This window comes from Rhinoderma darwinii, chromosome 9, assembly GCF_050947455.1.
Source record: "Rhinoderma darwinii isolate aRhiDar2 chromosome 9, aRhiDar2.hap1, whole genome shotgun sequence".
Lineage (NCBI taxonomy): Eukaryota > Metazoa > Chordata > Amphibia > Anura > Rhinodermatidae > Rhinoderma > Rhinoderma darwinii.
This window is the reverse complement of record NC_134695.1, coordinates 102,833,974-102,857,669: the sequence shown is the minus strand read 5'-3', so window position 1 is coordinate 102,857,669 and position 23,696 is coordinate 102,833,974. Positions and strand designations below refer to the sequence as shown.

General features: G+C 46.3%; 1 protein-coding gene across 1 annotated transcript in view; it reads left to right on the top strand.

The window, feature by feature from the left end:
• The window catches only part of NLRC5 (NLR family CARD domain containing 5), a 161,728-nt gene that overhangs the window by 46,996 nt on the left and 91,036 nt on the right, over positions 1–23,696 (top strand). Inside the window, exons 14-20 of the mRNA XM_075837146.1 lie at positions 1,411–1,494; positions 2,007–2,090; positions 2,507–2,596; positions 2,682–2,729; positions 3,919–3,984; positions 7,191–7,274; positions 17,457–17,540. Coding sequence (XP_075693261.1) covers positions 1,411–1,494; positions 2,007–2,090; positions 2,507–2,596; positions 2,682–2,729; positions 3,919–3,984; positions 7,191–7,274; positions 17,457–17,540 — 540 coding nt within the window. The remainder of the gene's footprint in view (positions 1–1,410; positions 1,495–2,006; positions 2,091–2,506; positions 2,597–2,681; positions 2,730–3,918; positions 3,985–7,190; positions 7,275–17,456; positions 17,541–23,696) is intronic.

The following is a 23,696-nucleotide window of genomic DNA, read 5'->3' as shown; positions in this document are numbered from 1 at the left end:
CTATCACAGCATTCCACGGCGCATATAGGGTCCGATTGGGGAGGGCGCGTAGTCTGATCGGGAGAGGTGGGTGTGTAATCCAAATGGGGAGGGGGCGTAGTCTGATCGGGGGCGTGTAGTCTGATTAGGAGAGGGGAGGGGCGTGTAGTCTGATTGGGTAGGGCACATAGTCTGATCGGGGGGGATGAGGTACTTGGCACGGGCCTAAACCTTGTTATGCCCCACAAAGTGAGCTCTACTGCTATAATTCACACCAAGTACTGGCATAAGTTTTTGTAAATTTGTCCGGCCTTGAGTGGTTTTTCAAAAGTGCCCTAAACGCCATAATATGCCCAAAAGTCACAATTTCCCCCGTTGTCTGAGGCTTTCAGACCTAAGTGGCATTCATACTCAGTGTGAAGTCATGCTCCTAAAAAACACACATTTTCTACCCATGTTGGGGTGTAATTACACATAACACCTTTTATTTGTCGTTGCAATTGGCAAAAAACTGCCACAAAACCAGCACGTGTAAATAAATCCTGAGCCTGGCAGGTAGTTTGGGGTTGAAAAGGTGGAAATCCCACCCCCAAGTGCCAAGCTGCTTTTCCTCTCATTTTCGTCCACCTAGTGGTCATGTTGTTAGGAATACACTGACAGTATGACTGACCTGGAGTAAAATGAGGACATCAGTGTGATACGCTAATAAGGTTATACTATGGAGTTATACTAGTAGAGGGGATATAGTTACACCCACTAAACTGCCCCCCAAAAGCACCAACAGGGGTGTGAAAAGAAAACACTTCCTTATACTGTGGAAACAATTTGTGCATCACATGATTCATCTCAGCCAGTCAGCTGCTCTGAAAAGAATCATGTGATGCAGTCTGTGACTCCTGTTTCTAGGTAGTCCTGCAGTGCATGTTACATGTTAGGCTCTGTTCACATTACGTCTATGCGCTACTGTATGTATGCGCCGAGCATAAAGCCCTGACATATGCTACTATATCCCATAAAGTGTCATATGTCTTACAGAGGCCCCCATGTTAAATCAAAACATCTACTGCCCAGTATACATTTTGTTTTTTTGCGTGGTCGACTGTATAGGAACGTGTAGCAGGCTGCCCTATCCTATACAGTAGATAAAAAGGTATTCCGACTTATACCTGCATGGCGGATGCCCAAAGGACACTCTATTGGCATCCATTAGATCTATGGATATCTCCCAGCGCATATGCTGAATACACACTGAATGTGGCGTGAATGAACCTTCAGAGGAAAGTCCAAAATAAAATATTAAGATAACAGCCTGTTGTTAAAAACAATTGTCGGATTATCAGATACGAGACTAAAGGAATATATATATATATATGTTTATAGTCGCATGCGTCGTCATATTCCTGCAGCTCATATCTTTATATCTTTCTCTAGGATAACTGGTTTCAAGTATCATCAGAAAGCGCTCGAGAAATTGTGCACAGTCCTTCAACACTGTAACAAGTTGGCATATTTGGAGTAAGTCCATTCGCTTTATGAAGACTTTTCTTTATATGACATTGTAAGGCTCTGTTCACACCTGCGTTGGGGTCCCGTTCTGACGTTCCATCGGAGGTTTCCGTCAGAACGGAACCCTGAGCAGAGCAGACAAACTGACACCGACGGAATCCAGAGGTTTCCGTTTCCATCACCATTGATTTCAAAGGTGACGGAGCCGGTGCCTGGGGTTTCCGTTTGCCTCTTTTGTGCAGTGGACCCATCGTCTTCCTGCAAAACGACTGATCCGGTGCACAAAAGAGACAAACGGAAACCACAGGCACCGGCTCCGTCACCTTTGAAATCAATGGTGATGGAGACGGAAGCCTCTGGATTCCGTCGGTGTCAGTTTGTGTTTGCTCAGGGTCCCGTTCTGACGGAAACCTCCGACGGAACGTCAGAACGGGACCTCAAAGCAGATGTGAACAGAGCCTAATTCTCAGATGATGTTGATATTTGGGCTTCCAAAAAGGATAACTTTTGATTTCTTTCAGTTTGTCTGACAACAGCTTGGAAAATGTTGGAATTACTGAAATAACCCAGATTCTTCCTGAACTAAAATGGCTTCGCTCAGTGAAGTAAGTTACAGTGCAGCATAGTTGTCAGCCTTCAATAATTGCTTTTAGGAAGATTTCAGATGTTAAAACTTCTCTACACATTAACCCTGCGCTCAAATATTGGTCACGTCCCTATTACGACACCCAGAGCACCACTATTAACAGCACCAATGAATGTCTAGGGCAGTGGACCAGTAGATCGGGAGCCACATGTGAACTCAATGGTAATGTAAATGGAAGCTATGGTTTCCGTTCGGCTTTCCATTCATCCGTTCCGCTGACGGAAATTTCGAACGGAACCGATGAACGCAAGCCCAATGCTGATGTGAACAGGCCCTAATAATTTCTACTTGGGTTGTTACTCAACTCTCTGAATGTGTATTTTTTTTTCTTTTCTTAGGTTGTTTATATAAATATTTTTTACTTCTTTGTTGCAGTTTGAGTGGAAATAGATTTACTCTTGGTGGTATAATGTGTCTGGCTGAGTCATTGTCTACCATGAAGAACCTGGCTGATGTCGCCATTAGGCAAGTTCCATATCTATTACCTTCTTTTTTCTGTTTAATATCCAGTTCAAACAACTCAACAAATGTTTTTATGATCTGTCTGTAGATTTGGATCTCAACAAAAAGTGCTGCTAACATTTCAGGAGGCCAAGAGGTAAATAGTTATAGAAAAGTTATATGGAACAGAAGTATACTATAATGGGCTGAAATACATATGCTGCTGTACTCCTAGCTATTATATATTATATTCAGATTTGACAACAGTTGGCATTTGGAGGTATAGTATAAAAATTTTTTTAACTCTCTTATAGCAGCCAAGGAGTACATCAAGGAAACGGGACCCCATAGCAAAACTAGTTTAGAGCCTTTATTATTGTTTTTGACCATGTTATCCACTCCCGTTCCATAGAGAAACAAATAATATCATGGTGCCATGTTTTGGTAATTCTATGACCATCCCATTATCGTTGGTACACAATAGAATATTCTTCCTTCAACAAATAGGAGGTGACAAGTAGGGGGCCCAAAAGCCACTGGTTCGAAAACATGTCAAGAAAGAGAGAAGAATGACATGGCCCCTGGGTCTGTTTTCCTCCCCCTTGTTTGGTACGCTGCAACTCTGGTGGAGGTGGGGAACTTTGAGTAGATTGACAGCATCCATGAGTAACGGGGATGGCGCCAGCCTGACTAGTGGTGCTGGCTGTCACTATGTCACATTTCCCATTCAAAACTGCCGTTTTGAAGCTTTGGCACCTGAAGCCTCGACCTACCAATCCCCAGGACTCACAAGTGTCAGCACGAAGGTCCCAATGACACTGTAATATCATCATGTGATAATATGCAAAGCACATGCTCCTCTGTAAAGTGTAATTTATATTAAAGGAGTCTAGAAAAACATGGCTACTTTTTTCCAAAAAGAGTGCCATACCTGTCCATAGGTTGTGTCTGGTATTGCAGATCAGCTCCATTGAAGTAAATGGGGTTGAACTGCAATACTATACATAACCTATAGACAGGTATGGTGCTGTTTTTCGAAGCAGCCATGTTTTTCTATTCCTGGGCAACCCCTTTAGGCATTACTGACAAAAAACGCAAACGAAGACTACTTCTTTTTTACTACTATTGAAGACTTGTATTTTATACTTCAGACCTTGCCTGAGGCCTAGTGCTGCAGGAACATAAATTGGAAAAGTTGGATTTTTACCTGTTAGATCCTAAATTTTCCGAGGAGAAACGTGGCAACCACTCAACTTCTGCTGTAGTGAAATAATGTTAATAGGGGAAAACAGGGCCAAAAGTTCTCCAAACTGTATGTGTCTTAACTGTTGTTGTTTATTTTATAGGGAAGGATCTTTCCTGATCCAAAATGAAAACAGATCTGCGGCACCTGAACCATCCAAGTCATTCAGGTAAATAGAGATTATATTCTAAAATCATAAATGATAGAAGAATATAGTACACATAGTATTCAGTAAGGGTATGTTCACGCGGCTTATTTTCGGACGTTTTTCGGGCCGTAAACGGACGGAAAATGGCTGAAAAATCGGAAGCAGAACACCTCCAAACATCTGCCCATTGATTTTAATGGGAAATATGGCGTTCTGTTTCCGACGGGGCATTTTTTTTACGCTGCAGTTTTTAAAAATGACCGCGTAAAAAAATGCCCATGAAAAAGAAGTGCGCATCACTTCTTGAGCCGTTTTTGGAGCCGTTTTTCATTGACTCTATAGAAAATTAGCTCCAAAAACGGCCGTAAAAAACGCAGCGAAAAACGCGAGTTGCTTAAAAAAAGTCTAAAAATCAGGAGCTGTTTGTCCTTGAAAACAGCTCCGTATTTTCAGATGTTTTTTATTTTGTGTGTGCACATACCCTAATGGCAGTGGCGTAACTACCGCCGTAGCAGCCGTAGCGGCTGCTACGGGGCCCGCGGCATGAGGGGGCCCGTGTCGCCCGCCGGCACAGGCCCCCACCATGGCCAGAGGCTCCGCTAGCAGCCTCTATGGCTGCTACAGCGCGACGCCACTGAACACTACGGCAGAGCAGGGAGGTATCTCCCCGCTCTGCCATTAACCCCTTCCCGACATCCGCCGTATATATACGGCGCACGCTGGGTGGGGGAATATGGAGCGGGCTCACGGGCTGAGTCCGCTCCATAGAGCGAGTGTGTCGGCTGTGTATTACAGCCGACACTTCCGGGTTACGAGCGGGATCGCGCTTTAGCGCGATCCCGCTTGTTTAACCCGTTAAATGCCGCGTTCAATAGAGATCGCGGCATTTAAATGACTAAAAACAGGGGGGCGACCCCCTGTAACGTCTCAACGGCCCCCCGCGGCGAGATCAGGGGGAGCCGTTGGTTCACACGGCTGCCTGGGGGTCTGACGAAGTCGACTTACCTGCAAACGCTGATGCTGCTGCAGAATCAACTGTAGCCTCTGGTGCCGATGTGGCCGACACGATGCAGGACCTGTGAGTGACGTCACAGATCTGCACTGTCAGAAGCTGGGCGTTCTGAAGAGAAGTGGATGATACTTCTCTTCAGAGCGCCCAGCTAGTAAAAGTATTAAAAACGCCCCGATGTACGCACATAATACACGCCCAGTTGGACTTTTACTTTTAAACACACCCACTTGGACTTTTGCAAGCCTCATTTGCATAACTACAAAAATGGTCATAACTTGGCCAAAAATGCTCGGTTTTTAAAAATAAAAACGTTACTGTAATCTGCATTGCAGCACCTATCTGCTGCAATAGCAGATAGGGGTTGCAAAATCTGGTGACAGAGCCTCTTTAAACAAAAGACATGTATCCCCTATCCACAGGATAGGGGATACATGTGTGATCGCTGGCATTGATAGGGAGAACGGGGGACTGAAAGTCCCCTGGAGTTCTCCATCACAAACCTCGGACTTCCGGGGTCTGTGTCGGCAGCTCCGTAGAAATTAATGGAGCGCCGGTCGCGCTTGTGCGCATGCGTGACCAGCGCTCCTTTCATTTTTATTGAGCTGCGCAGACGCCGGAAGTCAGAGGTTACATGTGTGATCGCTGGCAGCGATAGGGAGAACGGGGGACTGAAAATCCCCACGAAGTTCTCCATGACTAACCTCTGACTTCCGGCTGTATGGCGTTCCCTACAGGGGGGGCTGTATGGCGTTCCCTACAGGGGGGCTGTATGGCGTTCCCTACAGGGGGGCTGTATGGCGTTCCCTGCAGGGGGGGGCTGTATGGCGTTCCCTACAGGGGGGGGCTGTATGGCGTTCCCTACAGGGGGGGCTGTATGGCGTTCCCTACAGGGGGGGCTGTATGGCGTTCCCTACAGGGGGGGCTGTATGGCGTTCCCTACAGGGGGGCTGTACGGCATTCCCTACAGGGGGGGCTGTATGGCGTTCTCTACAGTGGGGGCTGTATGGCGTTCTCTTCAGTGGGGGCTGTATGGCGTTCTCTACAGTGGGGGCTGTATGGCGTTAGCGCCATACAGCCCCCTCAGTAGATAACGCCATACAGTCCCCCCTGTAGATAACGCCATACAGCCCCCCCTGTAGATAACGCCATACAGTCTCCCCTGTAGATAATGCCATACAGTTCCCCTGTAGATAACGCCATACAGTCCCCCTGTAGATAACGCCATATAGCCCCCCTGTAGATAACGCCATACAGACTCCTCTGTAGATAACGCCATACAGCCCCCCTGTAGATAACGTATATGATATAGAGTTAAGTGATATAATTATGGCTGCCTTCGGCCAACACTAGAGGGAGCTTTGGAGCTTACTGCATACTTCTTTATTATTGTGTTCAATGTATAACGTATGTAGTTAGCTCCTAAGCTCCCCTAGAGGTTGCTGCCTGAATTTTCACCATTTAAATATATGTCTATGTAGGTAATTTGAAGCTCTGTATCTGTCAAACAAGGATCCAACCACCCTAAATATATATCAAGATTCATCAACACAGAATTTTGGATCTATTTAGAAAAATGAAAAATGTGATGGTGTTAAAGAGTGGCCATTCATTGTAATGTGTTTGTGTAAATCCCACTAAAGCTGTCAGCTGCTTACCTCCCTCTCCCTATTAAAATAACATGATGGAGAATATGTGAGCACAAAAGCTGTTGTTATTATTATTATTATTATTATTATTATTATTACTATTATTGTTCACTTTTTACTCATAGCAGTAACAATTCTAAGGCTATGTTCACACGGAGTATTTTGCCGAGTTTTTTGACGCGGAAACCGCGTCGCAAAACTCGGCAAGAACGGCCCGAAAACGCCTCCCATTGATTTCAATGGGAGGCGTCAGCGTCTTTTTCCCGCGAGCAGTAAAACTGCCTCGCGGGAAAAAGAAGCGACATGCCCGATCTTCGGGCATTTACGCCTCTGACCTCCCATTGACTTCAATGGGAGGCAGAGAAAGCGTATTTCGTGGTGTTTTATGCCCGCGGCGCTCAATAGCCGCGGGTGAAAAACGGAGCGAAAATCGGCGTGCAGGGAGAGGAAAATCTGCCTCAAACTTCCAAACTGAATTTTGAGGCAGATATTCCTCCTGCAAAATACTCCGTGTGAACATAGCCTTACAATTCTGTGTTCTTTTTCAATCTTTATTTGTTTCATTTCAGCCTGACAGAATATCGCATGACTTCCCAGAAGCTGAAGAGGCTCATGCTGGCCCTGATCCAATGTTCTTCCCTCACTCATATAAAGTATGTACTAGTTTCACAATGTGGTTTTATACATGTAGAGACATATTACAGTGAGTATGTGCGGAAGGGTTTATATTGCAGCAAGATAATACTATATTGTAAAGCCATTGTAACACCTTACAAAACATTATTCCATTTTTGAATAATACAAAGTTCAGTTTCTAAAAAGAAACAATAGGTATAAATATTGTAATGCTGGCGGCAGTTGATGCTCCTGGTGGCGGCCCCCGCCACTGGGTTGCTCACCTTTCCCACCGTTGTCCTGGTACCTCTGCTACTCATGGCCATCTCTTAAAGGCGCAGCGCATTCACAATCCTTCCCCATCAATCCCTGATACTCTGGGCTTATTTAAGGCGGCTCCTCTGGTCACCTGCTGCCTGAGCAACTTTGGTGCAACTTAGTAATTCCCTGCGAAGGTCACTGCTTGTATCCCACTGCCTGATACCAGTCCACATCTCGCTACCTGCTATCGGTCAGTATCCTGCTGCCTGCTACTAGTCTGTATACCGCTACCTGCTACCAGTCTGTATCCCACTACCTGCTACCAGTCTGTATATTACATGCTACCAGTCCGGATCCTGCTACTGGCTGCCAGTCTGTACCCTGCTACAAGCCAGTGGCCTACTACCTAGTGGCAACCTGTGAACCTGAAGACCCACTACCTGCTACGAACTGTGACCTCAGATCCATACCTGCCTGCCACAGTATCATCTGCCAGTGCCTGAACCCGCAGTTTACTTGAACCACTTTCTCCTGGTCCGCTGGGCCAGCTGCTACTCACACTGGGACCACCTCAACAGGTAGCGACCTGGTAGTCTCCCCGCAACGAAGTGCAGATCCCCGCACGGGGTGTAAAGGGTGAATTCTGGAGAGTCTACTTAGACAACACCCTTAGAGCTGGCCAAAAGTCAAACAGGTTAAGTAGCACAGTAGGTCCACATTCTGCTGGTCATTACAATTTTTACTGTTGCAGGGAAAGCAAGATGTATGCACATGCGCTAGCAGAGGCCCCTTCAAACAGCTATCCTAATAATAGGCTATCAATTTTAAAATCCGGGATAACCACCTTAAATTTATTCGCACAGAGCAACTCTGCTCTACTCTCCATTAACAGAAACCTAAATGACAAAATTATTTTACATATTGATGGCATTGCCAGCATTTATTTCTGTTATTAGTGACCAATTACAGGGAAAAGAGTGACTGTCACCTGACAGCAGCTCTTCTCCGATTGACAGAACCAGCTTCAGACCACTCCTCCCTGAACAGTAACTGTTCTTTACTGTTCCCTGGGAACAATTTTTTATTCTTTTTCCTAAAATACAAGTGGAATATAACTGGGGAAAGACTATTTCATACCATGTCTGTTAAGAGGCTCACTAACAAAAAAAAAATACAATAAACAGAACTGACTAAAGTTTAATAGTCTGCGCTGAATAATTTATTGTGTGATTTTGTGGGAAGAGCGGAACCCCTGATATAATAATAAAAAGATGTATCTACAGCTGAACTCATAAAGCTGGCATGTATCTATATAATACCCAAGTTTAATTATCTCTGCAGAATATGTAGCTACAATTCCAGGACCATTTCTATAAATCCAAACTCTTTTTACTTATGAAACCCCTAATTCTAAACAAGATTAATATTAGATTTTTTTCAGTACATTTTATATTTATATTACATTTTTTATTTTTCAGTTTGGTACAATACCATTTTTTTTCTTTTTAAATAGAATTTTAGAACAAAATGGAAAATACAAAGAAAAACAATTTTCATGATTTACATATGTAAAGAAGTAATTAATGAAATTATTATAGCCGATAGAACATTGAATACATTATTTTATAATTTTGTTAGTTGGCTCCATTTCAAAGGCCCAGATTTATTTCAAGTTATTTAAATGAATAGATGTGACCCCCCTTTTAGTTTTGCGATGATTAGAAACCGACCCCATGCCCGTATATACCTCTTAGGAGCTTAAAATTAGTAACGGTCTGAGATTTACTTAACCAACTTGAGAGCTCCGCTCTTGATATGACCAGACACATTAGATAAATGCTCAGTCAGCAGATATCTCTTATGTGTGAAGGTGTTATTGTCAGGTCCGTATTTCACACCGAATAACCACCTCTGTAAATTGAAAGCTGAAGGCATGCCTGGAAAGAAGTACACCACACAAATGTCTGAGGTACAGCTTCAATGTCAGCCAGGAGGAACTGAACTTTATTCAGAACAAAGAAACACACACAGAAAAGACACATGCCCCTCCCTATAGATGTGTGACTTGCTTAAATTCTATTCGCTCCCCAGCTGTAACTTTTCCTATACATTCTTCTGCACACTCCTCTTTGCATTCCAGGGGGCGGTGTCTTCCATAGGTGTGTCCGACATGAACAAAGAACTTGTTATATATATCAGTATATTACACAAAGAACTGAAATGTATATACATATGTGTGAGGATAATATTTTTCAGACAATATACATAGTAATGATCCCTGACAGTCCCCCCTAAAAATATTATTACTCTATCCCTGAGTCTTGCCTAGCAACCTACCACTGACCACTCGAACCAGGCGGGTAGGGGTTTTGGATTTCTTCACCAGCTTGAGACGAGCTACTCCTGATGAGCAACCCCCCTTTGTACCTGGACTTCCAAGGTGTCGGAGTGGTCCTAACTTTCCCTATTCTCCTCTGGATACAGGATGGTTGTCTTGATATAATCTACAGACCACTGCTGGTTGTAATATATATATATATATATATATTAATCCGGTCTACATTTTTATTAACAGTAATAATTGTCGCACTGTCACTTACTGTCCTAATGGGACTTTACCCCTGCAGATATGACAGGTCATGGGCAGCACAGTGACCTTCACCTCACACCTTCACATAAAACTCCTCAGATTGTAATTTGCAGTACCGTGGCATATTTACACACATTATAATTATAAACCTCAGACATTATAAACAATAGGGCCTCAGCTAATAACATAATGCTATCACCAATCTCATGCTATCACCCTCAGGTCTCGGGTCCCATCAGTTCATTGCCAGTCCTGTACACCATCGTCTTCTTCTTCTCCTGTCTTCTGCTCTTCACTGACTGTCACCCTCAGGGTAACCCACACAATTGTGGAGTCAGACTACGTTGGTGTCCAGTGGGGGAGTTATTATTACCCCCTCCTGGTCACTTACTTATCAAAACACTTGATCCTGCTGACGGATTCACTCAGGTCTTTGGTCTTTACTTTGCTGATGTCATCAGGACTTGGTTTGGTCCTTCTCATCTGTCCGACACGTCTCCTTTAGTTTACGTCATCAGGCTGTACATAGCACCGCATGTTGTGAGCCTGGGGTGAGATCCCACGTAGGCGGATTAGTGGAGTTGTATTGTGACTATCAAACCCTCCGCATCTGTACTCTTCCTCTGGCAAGTTACTCGTCTGGGCGGCCGCTTAGAATTGTGACACTGCCGTCAGTTCATGATAAACGCGTTGTACTGGCTCAGGCTGTGCCTGCCGCATCTCAGTGATGGAGTTCATCATATTAAAAGTCTTCTAGTTCATGTTTACTGGCACTTGCTGGGGACCCCCAACTCTTGTCAATTGTTAAAATAAATACTAATCTGGTGATAACATCATCCGCATACATTATAAACGTTGTTCTAAGTACATACAATAATGTCAGGCCCCTAAATGACATCAAACACCTTTATATAAGGAAAAACTTCTCTGTTACAATGGACAGGGCACCTAGAAGATGTGTAACTTACTGGGTACATTTCATTTGCACTTGGTGATACCCTTTCAGCAGGATTTGTACCTTGATCTCAGCTGATTGCCTGGAACATCTCCACCTCACAGAAAGATACACAGATTCCACATGTTTATCTGACAAGCGTCTTAAACCTATTTTTCTTACTCTAATCTGGTTCGTTCTACCTGGGAAGGCCTCTCAAGGTCGGTTCTCTTCGTGGGAGGCGGGTATGATAAGGTTGGCACCGGTCTGCCAGGACTGTTCTGTAGGCAAATCAAACAGCTCTAACAGAATTTAGCAGCGACAGCTGTAAAACCTGGGACATACCAATTAGATCTTACCAAATCGATCCTTGCAGTCTTGGGGCATATGTGAGGTCATACACCATCAAAACAAGTGCCATCAAGAGTGAATTGGGTGGTACCGGTTCACCTTCCTTTATCTGTCCACATTCTGTTAGAATCTGGTTCTCACGCCTTCCGCTCCCAGTTGGACACTTCCTGTGGAGAACAAGCTTTTTCATTGCATAAACATTAATTGATCTTAATCAGATAATTCAATTGAAGAAAAACATTAACAAATAACATCTTTACATTAAACGTTCACACTGGTCAGTAACTAAAACTTACAAACTGATTCTCCTTCTTTATATACATATCTATACTTACACATATACACTGCACAGAATTCTCTGCTCTAAAATTTCCCTTTCACAACAAAAATAAAAATAAACAAATAAAAATGTTTTCTAATGGGAATATCCCACTTCTGTACCTTTTATCTGACGCATGACTCTAATAGTCCAATGCTAAGGCTGGTCCAGAACTTTACATAAAACTTAACCTCAATATTTAATATTCCCACTAAACTTTTTAAATACAGTTATTAAACAAACTAACTTTGGGACAATGTCTAGAGAACTGCTGACATCTTATCATTGTACAAACACCAGTTCAATACTTGGGATAACATTGTTCCCCTGTCACTTACACACAACGTCTGTAGTGGGGAAAATACAGGCCGGGCTTCAGGCCCACCGAGAACAGGTCTACACACATGAGCACTTTGTCATACACTTCTACCTCGGGTAGTTGTATGTTCTGCAGTCGCTGGGACGGGTAATCTGGCCGGGCTGCACTTTTCACAGGTACCTTTGCTGTTTTACCTATGTCATGCCGTGCGCACATCATGCCGGCTGCTACAAACCTAGTGGTGGCATTATTGTATCCAGGGACAAGCCAATTTACTGACACCTGGCCGCACATACTCTTTTTGTCAGGTCTGTCTTCTCTCGCTCTCTCAATTGGCTTACCCGATGATCCAATAAAGTTCCTACTACCAATGGGCCCATAATTGTGGGCGATGCCAAAAGCGTACCTAGAGTCAGTGTAAATGTCGGCCGTCTTACCTTCTGCCAGGTTACAAGCCTCAGCGAGCACCTCCAGCTCCGCTCCTTGAGATGAACAAGAAGGTGAGAGTGGTTTCTGGGTAATTTACCTGGTGCCTCGTATCCTGTCTTGTACATATTGTATAATAAAATATCTCTTTATTACAAATTTACATTAAAAACCCATGTCACATATAGATAGAACATCTCAAAGGGGTGGCGTCTTCATTCTCTAAAATAAAACCAAATGTTATACACTTCTCCACACTCATCTGATAATCACGAGCACTTTGAGAATCTCACTTTTATCAGGTTCTGCAAATACTTGATTAATACAAAAACAAATAAAAAGAAAACATTTCCTAAAAACTTTACATCAAATTAACAATATCCAGACAATTTTTGTTTTGCCTTCTCCCTCATCTAAATCCATAAAGACTCGTGTGAGTGACGTCACCTCTGCCTCCTGTGTAAATTTGCTGGAGGGGGATGGTATCTTACACAACCATCTACACAAACCTCAAAATGTAGGTTACTCTCATACACATTTAATCTGGATTACTCATTGGGGTCTCTTACACATTTTTAGATCTTCTGAAACCAAATTAATTAACTCAAAACAAACCAAAATTGTACCTGATCAGTTCCTTCACCCTTCCCCCCTTTGTGGACTCTGCGAAAGTAATGTAGCAGAGTTCAAAACTACATCTCAACATAACAAAGTCTGGCACTCTATCTGTGCGGCACTAGTTTAACCCCCTGTAATGTGCAACAGCCTGAAACAAAAATGACTTTTTCCTGACGAAAATACATTTGATCTTTACAATGACATAACTCATGTGTGAAATCAAAAACAAAACAATTGTAGTTAGTTATTCAATTAAACAGAAAATATTATCTCTGATAACATTAATTACTGCAAACCAATAAACAGTATAACGGTGGGGGCACATACATTTTCAAAACCCCGTGTCTCACAGTATCTAAAGTTTAATACATCTGAATTAACATCAAAACACATGAAATCTGATCACATCAGAACACATAATATCGTAACTTTTATCAACAACAGCGCATGCGCAAAAGAGAAGAAATTTATTTAGGTTTGTACACATTACTGATATATATATCTCTCAGCAGTGCATATTGAAATCCCTTTGTCCCATCAGCACTGCAGACTGCACCCAGTCAGCCCCCCCTCCTCCTCCTCCCAAACACAGCATAGTACACTACAGGGGGGAGGGAGGGGGGTCACACACTCACAGCTTCTCACAGCGTCACAATCTTAACACTTTCAATGCCGGCAAAACAACATACGTATCTGCAATCATTCATCACACCATTGTATAGGAATTATCTCTGTTAATGTTTAACCGTACAATCTGTCGGCCACCATCTCTATATTATGATGACGTGTTGCTTCATCAGTGAACTAGACTGGAACTTCTGTAAATAGAAAAAAAAAACACTACAAATGACCAAATTAACAAGGTGATTATTTCATACTGATTTGGTTGGGCCGGGCGTGGCCACATCAGGGGCAGCGGGGGGGGCAGCCTCTCCCATTGGAAACACAGTGCGCAGCTGTGAAGGGGGGGGTGGTTTCCCACCCACAATGAGGACACACTCAACATGAGGTACGGACGCCATTACCGGGCGTTGGCTGGTCCTGTTTTCTAATACATACAACATACAATACCTTTCTTATTCCTAACTTCCATTCACTTCACCAAATCATGAATAGGATCGGGTGATCCTGATGATTTGAATATGGACCGTAAACCATCCATTCTAACAGTCTATATTATACACGTAATTTATATAACAATTTTCGATCTGCAACTCTTGGTCTGGCAGGAAATAATATAATTTCACAGTCTCCAACGCTAAGTCTCGCCGAAATAGTATAATCTCTAGTCTGCAATGTATTTATCATTACATCTCGCTAGAATTATAAAAAATCTTTAATTAGACTCTCAAAAATATTCAATTAGACTCTCTGGCCTCGCTGGAAATATTAAAATTCCACAGTCTGCAGCTCTCTGGTCGTGTTATATAACTTTATCTATTTAGACTCTCTGGCCTCGCTGGAAATATTAAAATTCCACAGTCTGCAGCTCTCTGGTCGTGTTATATAACTTTATCCAGTCCCTAATTACCCAGAGGATGGTTAGTCGGGCGCGACTAGGGTCTCACAGGTTTTCAACCTCACAGCGGAAAATATCACCTCTGTCGCCTGAGATAATCCAGGAAATCAACAAAAGGGTTCTACAGATCGCTACAAGACTGCCCACTAACACAGATAAGACGAAGATTTATAAAATCAATTCGCTTACCGTGTTATTGCGGAGGTGATCAAATTCCTTCAGTGGGCAACTTTGAGTCCTCTGTTTCACCCTGTGATTGTCGACTGTCCGGATTTTGATTTTTCCTCGAGTGAGGTCCTGGGTTTCGGCACCAAATGTCAGGTCCGTATTTCACACCGAATAACCACCTCTGTAAATTGAAAGCTGAAGGCATGCCTGGAAAGAAGTACACCACACAAATGTCTGAGGTACAGCTTCAATGTCAGCCAGGAGGAACTGAACTTTATTCAGAACAAAGAAACACACACAGAAAAGACACATGCCCCTCCCTATAGATGTGTGACTTGCTTAAATTCTATTCGCTCCCCAGCTGTAACTTTTCCTATACATTCTTCTGCACACTCCTCTTTGCATTCCAGGGGGCGGTGTCTTCCATAGGTGTGTCCGACATGAACAAAGAACTTGTTATATATATCAGTATATTACACAAAGAACTGAAATGTATATACATATGTGTGAGGATAATATTTTTCAGACAATATACATAGTAATGATCCCTGACATTATAAGTCTTCGTTCACATCTGCGTCGGGACTCCGTTCATGGGTTCCGTCAGACCTTTCCGTCAGGTGGACCAATGAATGGAATCCAACTGCAACAAACGGAAACCATAGGTTTCCGTTTGCATCACCATTGATTTCAATGGTGACGGATCTGGTGCAATTGTTTTTTGTTTGTCACCGTTATGTAACGACTGAACCCTTACACAACGGTGACAAGCGGAAACCATTTGCACCAGATCCTTCACCATTGAAGTCAACTATGGTTTCCATTTGTTTCAGTTTGTATTCTGTTTATGTGTTCCCCTGACAGAAAGTTCCGACAGAGCCCATGAACGAAGTCCAGACGCAGATGTGAACGAAGCTTTAGATGGCCCGACGAGGGAGCTCGTTGATTGGTCTTTGTTTGCTTCTTTCCCAGGGAGCTACGTATGGGGAGGAGCACTCGTTACTGCAATCACTCGTCCCCATACATTTCTAGCATGTTGGCAGCACGTCTCCCTGTTCACATAGGGAGATGTGCTGCCGACAACGATGATATTTTTTGCTTCCTAAACTATACAATGAGCCGATGAACAAATGTTTGCTCGTTCATCAGCGGATCGTTGCTGTTTACACAGGGCAATTATCCGGAACGAGCGTTTTGTGAACACTCGTTTGCCTGATGATTAGCAGGTCTAAAAGGGTCAGTTTGATGAGTGATTATAAGAGATCATAGGGTAAACAGGGAGATGTGCTGCCAACATGTTGCAAATTATTGGGGACGAGCGATTGTAGTAATGATTATTTGTCCACATACTAAACTATTATTTTTGCTTTTGATGGGAGCAAACAAGCATCGATCGATCAGCGCTAATTTTTCAGGTGTAAACACGGGCGATGTCCTGAAATATTATCTGGTTGTGCCTTGGTAATACTCACTTACATACAACCCTCTCCTAGCAAGATTCCTGAGAGTCCTGACCTGTTTTTTTTTTTAGGTAAATCACTTAATTAAACACTATTGAAAACAATTGTTTGACGATCTAAGAAGTTTCACACAGTATGTTGTCTTCATCTGATGCATCTTTAGGAAGTTTACATATCTCTGGCTCATTGAATTACCACATCAGCAATGTTTACTGAAGGAAATAATATCTCATAAGAAGAAAATACTGATTACGTCACAAGCAGTAAAGGCCCTTTTACAGGCCAATTATCGGGCAAACGATAATTGCCCTGTGTTAACAGGGCAACCATCAGCCAATGTACAAGCAAACGCTCATTCATCGGCTGATTGTATTGTTTTAAATGGCGAAAATATTATAGTTGTCGGCCACAGATCTTGTGTAAACACGGAGACGCGCTGCCGACATGATAGATCTGTAATGGGACGAGCGCTCGTCCCCATACTAGCTCGTTGTGAAAGATGCAAACGAGCGCCGATCAACGAACTGCCTCGTTGATCGGCGCTCGTTTACACAGTCCATCAACTTGTTCAATTGTATATGCATATGATGAGAGTAGCATGTATAGCTCGCAACATTTGGAGATGAGAAAGAGGGAAAGACCTGCACTGCTGTATCTGTGTTGTAGTAGATGCAACATTGCCCATGTAATGGCTACAATGCCCCTACAACAACGACATAGTTCCCCCTTTAACATCACTAGCCACAGTGTTCCCATAACAGTGCCTTGCCACAGAGCTCCCAAAAAGACAGTAACAGCACTCCCATAACAGTAACAGCCACAGGCCTCCATAACAATGACAGCCATATAGGCCCATAACAAGCCAGGCACTGTAAACTATTTACCTCCTCCATGCTACTTTGCTGCTGTCTGCCGCTAGTACTACCAGGAACTTACATCAAAGCAGTCAGTCAACTCCCTCTTTCTTATACCTGACTCTGAAGCTGTCTACTGAAGACAGACATTGTGCTCTGGCAGGTACAGAACTATGCCGTACAGCAAGAAAATGGCATCAATAATGGACTTTACCACTGAATCCATGAACCTTGAGATGACTGGTAACCTGAGGTGTGAAGTATGGCAAGCAGGACATCACTCCGAGTTACGAAAAGCACAAATGTTTTCCCTAATACCCCAGAGTATTGATGTGGATCATGTAGCATATAAGTACAGACAATCTGATATCACATATTTTAATATTAATTTCTTTCCACAGTTTATCTAACAACGCACTGAAATACGAAATGATTGAAAGCCTGCTGAATCACTTTCCACAGCTTCCCCACCTGACAAAGCTCAAGTAAGGCATCCGTTCTTTTTTTTTTTTAGACATTTACGGATGCCCCACAGTATTGTGTAAAGTTTGAACACTAAGAGCAGGTGCATCATGTTTTATTACTATTTTTATTTTTTCCAGCAGTTTTTATGTGAAATTGTGCCCTATTATTTGAATCTGCTTTTCAGCCGTCACTGAATAAGACAAGATCACTAGTTTTGATTGGCAAAACATGTCCCAGATATGGGAAAAGAGCGGTCTGGCAGATAGGAAAAAAGAGTACGAGTTTATCTGTCACAATGGAAAGTAGATAACAAGCGGTCTGGCACATAGGATAGCTGGGAAGTAGTAGTCTGACACATAGGACAGCTGGGAAGGAGTGGTCTGGCACATAGGATAGCTGGGAAGTAGTAGTCTGACACATAGGACAGCTGGGAAGGAGCGGTCTGGCACATAGGATAGCTGGGAAGTAGTAGTCTGACACATAGGACAGCTGGGAAGGAGTGGTCTGGCACATAGGGCAGTAGGGAAGGAGCGGTCTGGCACAGAGGACAGCTGGGAAGGAGTGGTCTGGCACATAGGACAGCTGGGAAGGAGTGGTCTGGCACATATGACAGCTGGGAAGGAGTGGTCTGGGACATATGACAGCTGGGAAGGAGTAGTCTGGCACATAGGACAGCTGGGAAGGACTGGTCTGACACATAGGACAGCTGGGAAGGAGTGTTCTGGCACATAGGGCAGCTGGGAAGGACTGGTCTGACACATAGGACAGCTGGGAAGGAGTGGTCTGGCACATAGGATAGCTGGGAAGTAGTAGTCTGACACATAGGACAGCTGGGAAGGAGCGGTCTGGCACATAGGATAGCTGGGAAGTAGTAGTCTGACACATAGGACAGCTGGGAAGGAGTGGTCTGGCACATAGGGCAGTAGGGAAGGAGCGCTCTGGCACAGAGGACAGCTGGGAAGGAGTGGTCTGGCACATAGGACAGCTGGGAAGGACTGGTCTAACACATATGACAGCTGGGAAGGAGTGGTCTGGGACATATGACAGCTGGGAAGGAGTAGTCTGGCACATAGGACAGCTGGGAAGGACTGGTCTGACACATAGGACAGCTGGGAAGGAGTGGTCTGGCACATAGGGCAGCTGGGAAGGACTGGTCTGACACATAGGACAGCTGGGAAGGAGTGGTCTGGCACATAGGATAGCTGGGAAGTAGTAGTCTGACACATAGGACAGCTGGGAAGGAGTGGTCTGGCACATAGGATAGCTGGGAAGTAGTAGTCTGACACATAGGACAGCTGGGAAGGAGCGGTCTGGCACATAGGATAGCTGGGAAGTAGTAGTCTGACACATAGGACAGCTGGGAAGGAGTGGTCTGGCACATAGGGCAGTAGGGAAGGAGCGGTCTGGCACAGAGGACAGCTGGGAAGGAGTGGTCTGGCACATAGGACAGCTGGGAAGGAGTGGTCTGGCACATATGACAGCTGGGAAGGAGTGGTCTGGGACATATGACAGCTGGGAAGGAGTAGTCTGGCACATAGGACAGCTGGGAAGGACTGGTCTGACACATAGGACAGCTGGGAAGGAGTGTTCTGGCACATAGGGCAGCTGGGAAGGACTGGTCTGACACATAGGACAGCTGGGAAGGAGTGGTCTGGCACATAGGATAGCTGGGAAGTAGTAGTCTGACACATAGGACAGCTGGGAAGGAGCGGTCTGGCACATAGGATAGCTGGGAAGTAGTAGTCTGACACATAGGACAGCTGGGAAGGAGTGGTCTGGCACATAGGGCAGTAGGGAAGGAGCGCTCTGGCACAGAGGACAGCTGGGAAGGAGTGGTCTGGCACATAGGACAGCTGGGAAGGACTGGTCTAACACATATGACAGCTGGGAAGGAGTGGTCTGGGACATATGACAGCTGGGAAGGAGTAGTCTGGCACATAGGACAGCTGGGAAGGACTGGTCTGACACATAGGACAGCTGGGAAGGAGTGGTCTGGCACATAGGGCAGCTGGGAAGGACTGGTCTGACACATAGGACAGCTGGGAAGGAGTGGTCTGGCACATAGGATAGCTGGGAAGTAGTAGTCTGACACATAGGACAGCTGGGAAGGAGTGGTCTGGCACATAGGGCAGTAGGGAAGGAGCGGTCTGGCACAGAGGACAGCTGGGAAGGAGTGGTCTGGCACATAGGACAGCTGGGAAGGAGTGGTCTGGCACATATGACAGCTGGGAAGGAGTGGTCTGGGACATATGACAGCTGGGACGGAGTAGTCTGGCACATAGGACAGCAGGGAAGGACTGGTCTGACACATAGGACAGCTGGGAAGGAGTGGTCTGGCACATAGGGCAGCTGGGAAGGAGCGGTCTGGCACATAGGGCAGCTGGGAAGGAGCGGTCTGGCACATAGGGCAGCTGGGAAGGAGCGGTCTGACACATAGGGCAGTAGGGAAGGAGCGGTCTGGCACAGAGGACAGCTGGGAAGGAGTGGTCTGGCACATAGGACAGCTGGGAAGGAGTGGTCTGGCACATAGGATAGCTGGGAAGTAGTAGTCTGACACATAGGACAGCTGGGAAGGAGTGGTCTGGCACATAGGGCAGTAGGGAAGGAGCGGTCTGGCACAGAGGACAGCTAGGAAGGAGTGGTCTGGCACATAGGACAGCTGGGAAGGAGTGGTCTGGCACATATGACAGCTGGGAAGGAGTGGTCTGGGACATATGACAGCTGGGAAGGAGTAGTCTGGCACATAGGACAGCTGGGAAGGACTGGTCTGACACATAGTACAGCTGGGAAGGAGTGTTCTGGCACATAGGGCAGCTGGGAAGGACTGGTCTGACACATAGGACAGCTGGGAAGGAGTGGTCTGGCACATAGGATAGCTGGGAAGTAGTAGTCTGACACATAGGACAGCTGGGAAGGAGCGGTCTGGCACATAGGATAGCTGGGAAGTAGTAGTCTGACACATAGGACAGCTGGGAAGGAGTGGTCTGGCACATAGGACAGCTGGGAAGGAGTGGTCTGGCACATATGACAGCTGGGAAGGAGTGGTCTGGGACATATGACAGCTGGGAAGGAGTAGTCTGGCACATAGGACAGCTGGGAAGGACTGGTCTGACACATAGGACAGCTGGGAAGGAGTGTTCTGGCACATAGGGCAGCTGGGAAGGACTGGTCTGACACATAGGACAGCTGGGAAGGAGTGGTCTGGCACATAGGATAGCTGGGAAGTAGTAGTCTGACACATAGGACAGCTGGGAAGGAGCGGTCTGGCACATAGGATAGCTGGGAAGTAGTAGTCTGACACATAGGACAGCTGGGAAGGAGTGGTCTGGCACATAGGGCAGTAGGGAAGGAGCGCTCTGGCACAGAGGACAGCTGGGAAGGAGTGGTCTGGCACATAGGACAGCTGGGAAGGACTGGTCTAACACATATGACAGCTGGGAAGGAGTGGTCTGGGACATATGACAGCTGGGAAGGAGTAGTCTGGCACATAGGACAGCTGGGAAGGACTGGTCTGACACATAGGACAGCTGGGAAGGAGTGGTCTGGCACATAGGGCAGCTGGGAAGGACTGGTCTGACACATAGGACAGCTGGGAAGGAGTGGTCTGGCACATAGGATAGCTGGGAAGTAGTAGTCTGACACATAGGACAGCTGGGAAGGAGTGGTCTGGCACATAGGGCAGTAGGGAAGGAGCGGTCTGGCACAGAGGACAGCTGGGAAGGAGTGGTCTGGCACATAGGACAGCTGGGAAGGAGTGGTCTGGCACATATGACAGCTGGGAAGGAGTGGTCTGGGACATATGACAGCTGGGACGGAGTAGTCTGGCACATAGGACAGCAGGGAAGGACTGGTCTGACACATAGGACAGCTGGGAAGGAGTGGTCTGGCACATAGGGCAGCTGGGAAGGAGCGGTCTGGCACATAGGGCAGCTGGGAAGGAGCGGTCTGGCACATAGGGCAGCTGGGAAGGAGCGGTCTGACACATAGGGCAGTAGGGAAGGAGCGGTCTGGCACAGAGGACAGCTGGGAAGGAGTGGTCTGGCACATAGGACAGCTGGGAAGGAGTGGTCTGGCACATAGGATAGCTGGGAAGTAGTAGTCTGACACATAGGACAGCTGGGAAGGAGTGGTCTGGCACATAGGGCAGTAGGGAAGGAGCGGTCTGGCACAGAGGACAGCTGGGAAGGAGTGGTCTGGCACATAGGACAGCTGGGAAGGAGTGGTCTGGCACATATGACAGCTGGGAAGGAGTGGTCTGGGACATATGACAGCTGGGAAGGAGTAGTCTGGCACATAGGACAGCTGGGAAGGACTGGTCTGACACATAGTACAGCTGGGAAGGAGTGTTCTGGCACATAGGGCAGCTGGGAAGGACTGGTCTGACACATAGGACAGCTGGGAAGGAGTGGTCTGGCACATAGGATAGCTGGGAAGTAGTAGTCTGACACATAGGACAGCTGGGAAGGAGCGGTCTGGCACATAGGATAGCTGGGAAGTAGTAGTCTGACACATAGGACAGCTGGGAAGGAGTGGTCTGGCACATAGGGCAGTAGGGAAGGAGCGGTCTGGCACAGAGGACAGCTGGGAAGGAGTGGTCTGGCACATAGGACAGCTGGGAAGGAGTGGTCTAACACATATGACAGCTGGGAAGGAGTGGTCTGGGACATATGACAGCTGGGAAGGAGTAGTCTGGCACATAGGACAGCTGGGAAGGACTGGTCTGACACATAGGACAGCTGGGAAGGAGTGGTCTGGCACATAGGGCAGCTGGGAAGGAGCGGTCTGGCACATAGGGCAGCTGGGAAGGAGCGGTCTGGCACATAGGGCAGCTGGGAAGGAGCGGTCTGACACATAGGGCAGTAGGGAAGGAGCGGTCTGGCACATAGGATAGCTGGGAAGTAGTAGTCTGACACATAGGACAGCTGGGAAGGAGTGGTCTGGCACATAGGGCAGTAGGGAAGGAGCGGTCTGGCACAGAGGACAGCTGGGAAGGAGTGGTCTGGCACATAGGACAGCTGGGAAGGAGTGGTCTGGCACATATGACAGCTGGGAAGGAGTGGTCTGGGAAATATGACAGCTGGGAAGGAGTAGTCTGGCACATAGGACAGCTGGGAAGGACTGGTCTGACACATAGTACAGCTGGGAAGGAGTGTTCTGGCACATAGGGCAGCTGGGAAGGACTGGTCTGACACATAGGACAGCTGGGAAGGAGTGGTCTGGCACATAGGATAGCTGGGAAGTAGTAGTCTGACACATAGGACAGCTGGGAAGGAGCGGTCTGGCACATAGGATAGCTGGGAAGTAGTAGTCTGACACATAGGACAGCTGGGAAGGAGTGGTCTGGCACATAGGGCAGTAGGGAAGGAGCGGTCTGGCACAGAGGACAGCTGGGAAGGAGTGGTCTGGCACATAGGACAGCTGGGAAGGAGTGGTCTGGCACATATGACAGCTGGGAAGGAGTGGTCTGGGACATATGACAGCTGGGAAGGAGTAGTCTGGCACATAGGACAGCTGGGAAGGACTGGTCTGACACATAGGACAGCTGGGAAGGAGTGGTCTGGCACATAGGACAGCTGGGAAGGAGCGGTCTGGCAGATAGGGCAGTAGGGAAGGAGCGATCTGGCACAGAGGACAGCTGGGAAGGAGTGGTCTGGCACATAGGATAGCTGGGAAGTAGTAGTCTGACACATAGGACAGCTGGGAAGGAGCGGTCTGGCACATAGGATAGCTGGGAAGTAGTAGTCTGACACATAGGACAGCTGGGAAGGAGTGGTCTGGCACATAGGGCAGTAGGGAAGGAGCGGTCTGGCACAGAGGACAGCTGGGAAGGAGTGGTCTGGCACATAGGACAGCTGGGAAGGAGTGGTCTGGCACATATGACAGCTGGGAAGGAGTGGTCTGGGACATATGACAGCTGGGAAGGAGTAGTCTGGCACATAGGACAGCTGGGAAGGACTGGTCTGACACATAGGACAGCTGGGAAGGAGTGTTCTGGCACATAGGGCAGCTGGGAAGGACTGGTCTGACACATAGGACAGCTGGGAAGGAGTGGTCTGGCACATAGGATAGCTGGGAAGTAGTAGTCTGACACATAGGACAGCTGGGAAGGAGCGGTCTGGCACATAGGATAGCTGGGAAGTAGTAGTCTGACACATAGGACAGCTGGGAAGGAGTGG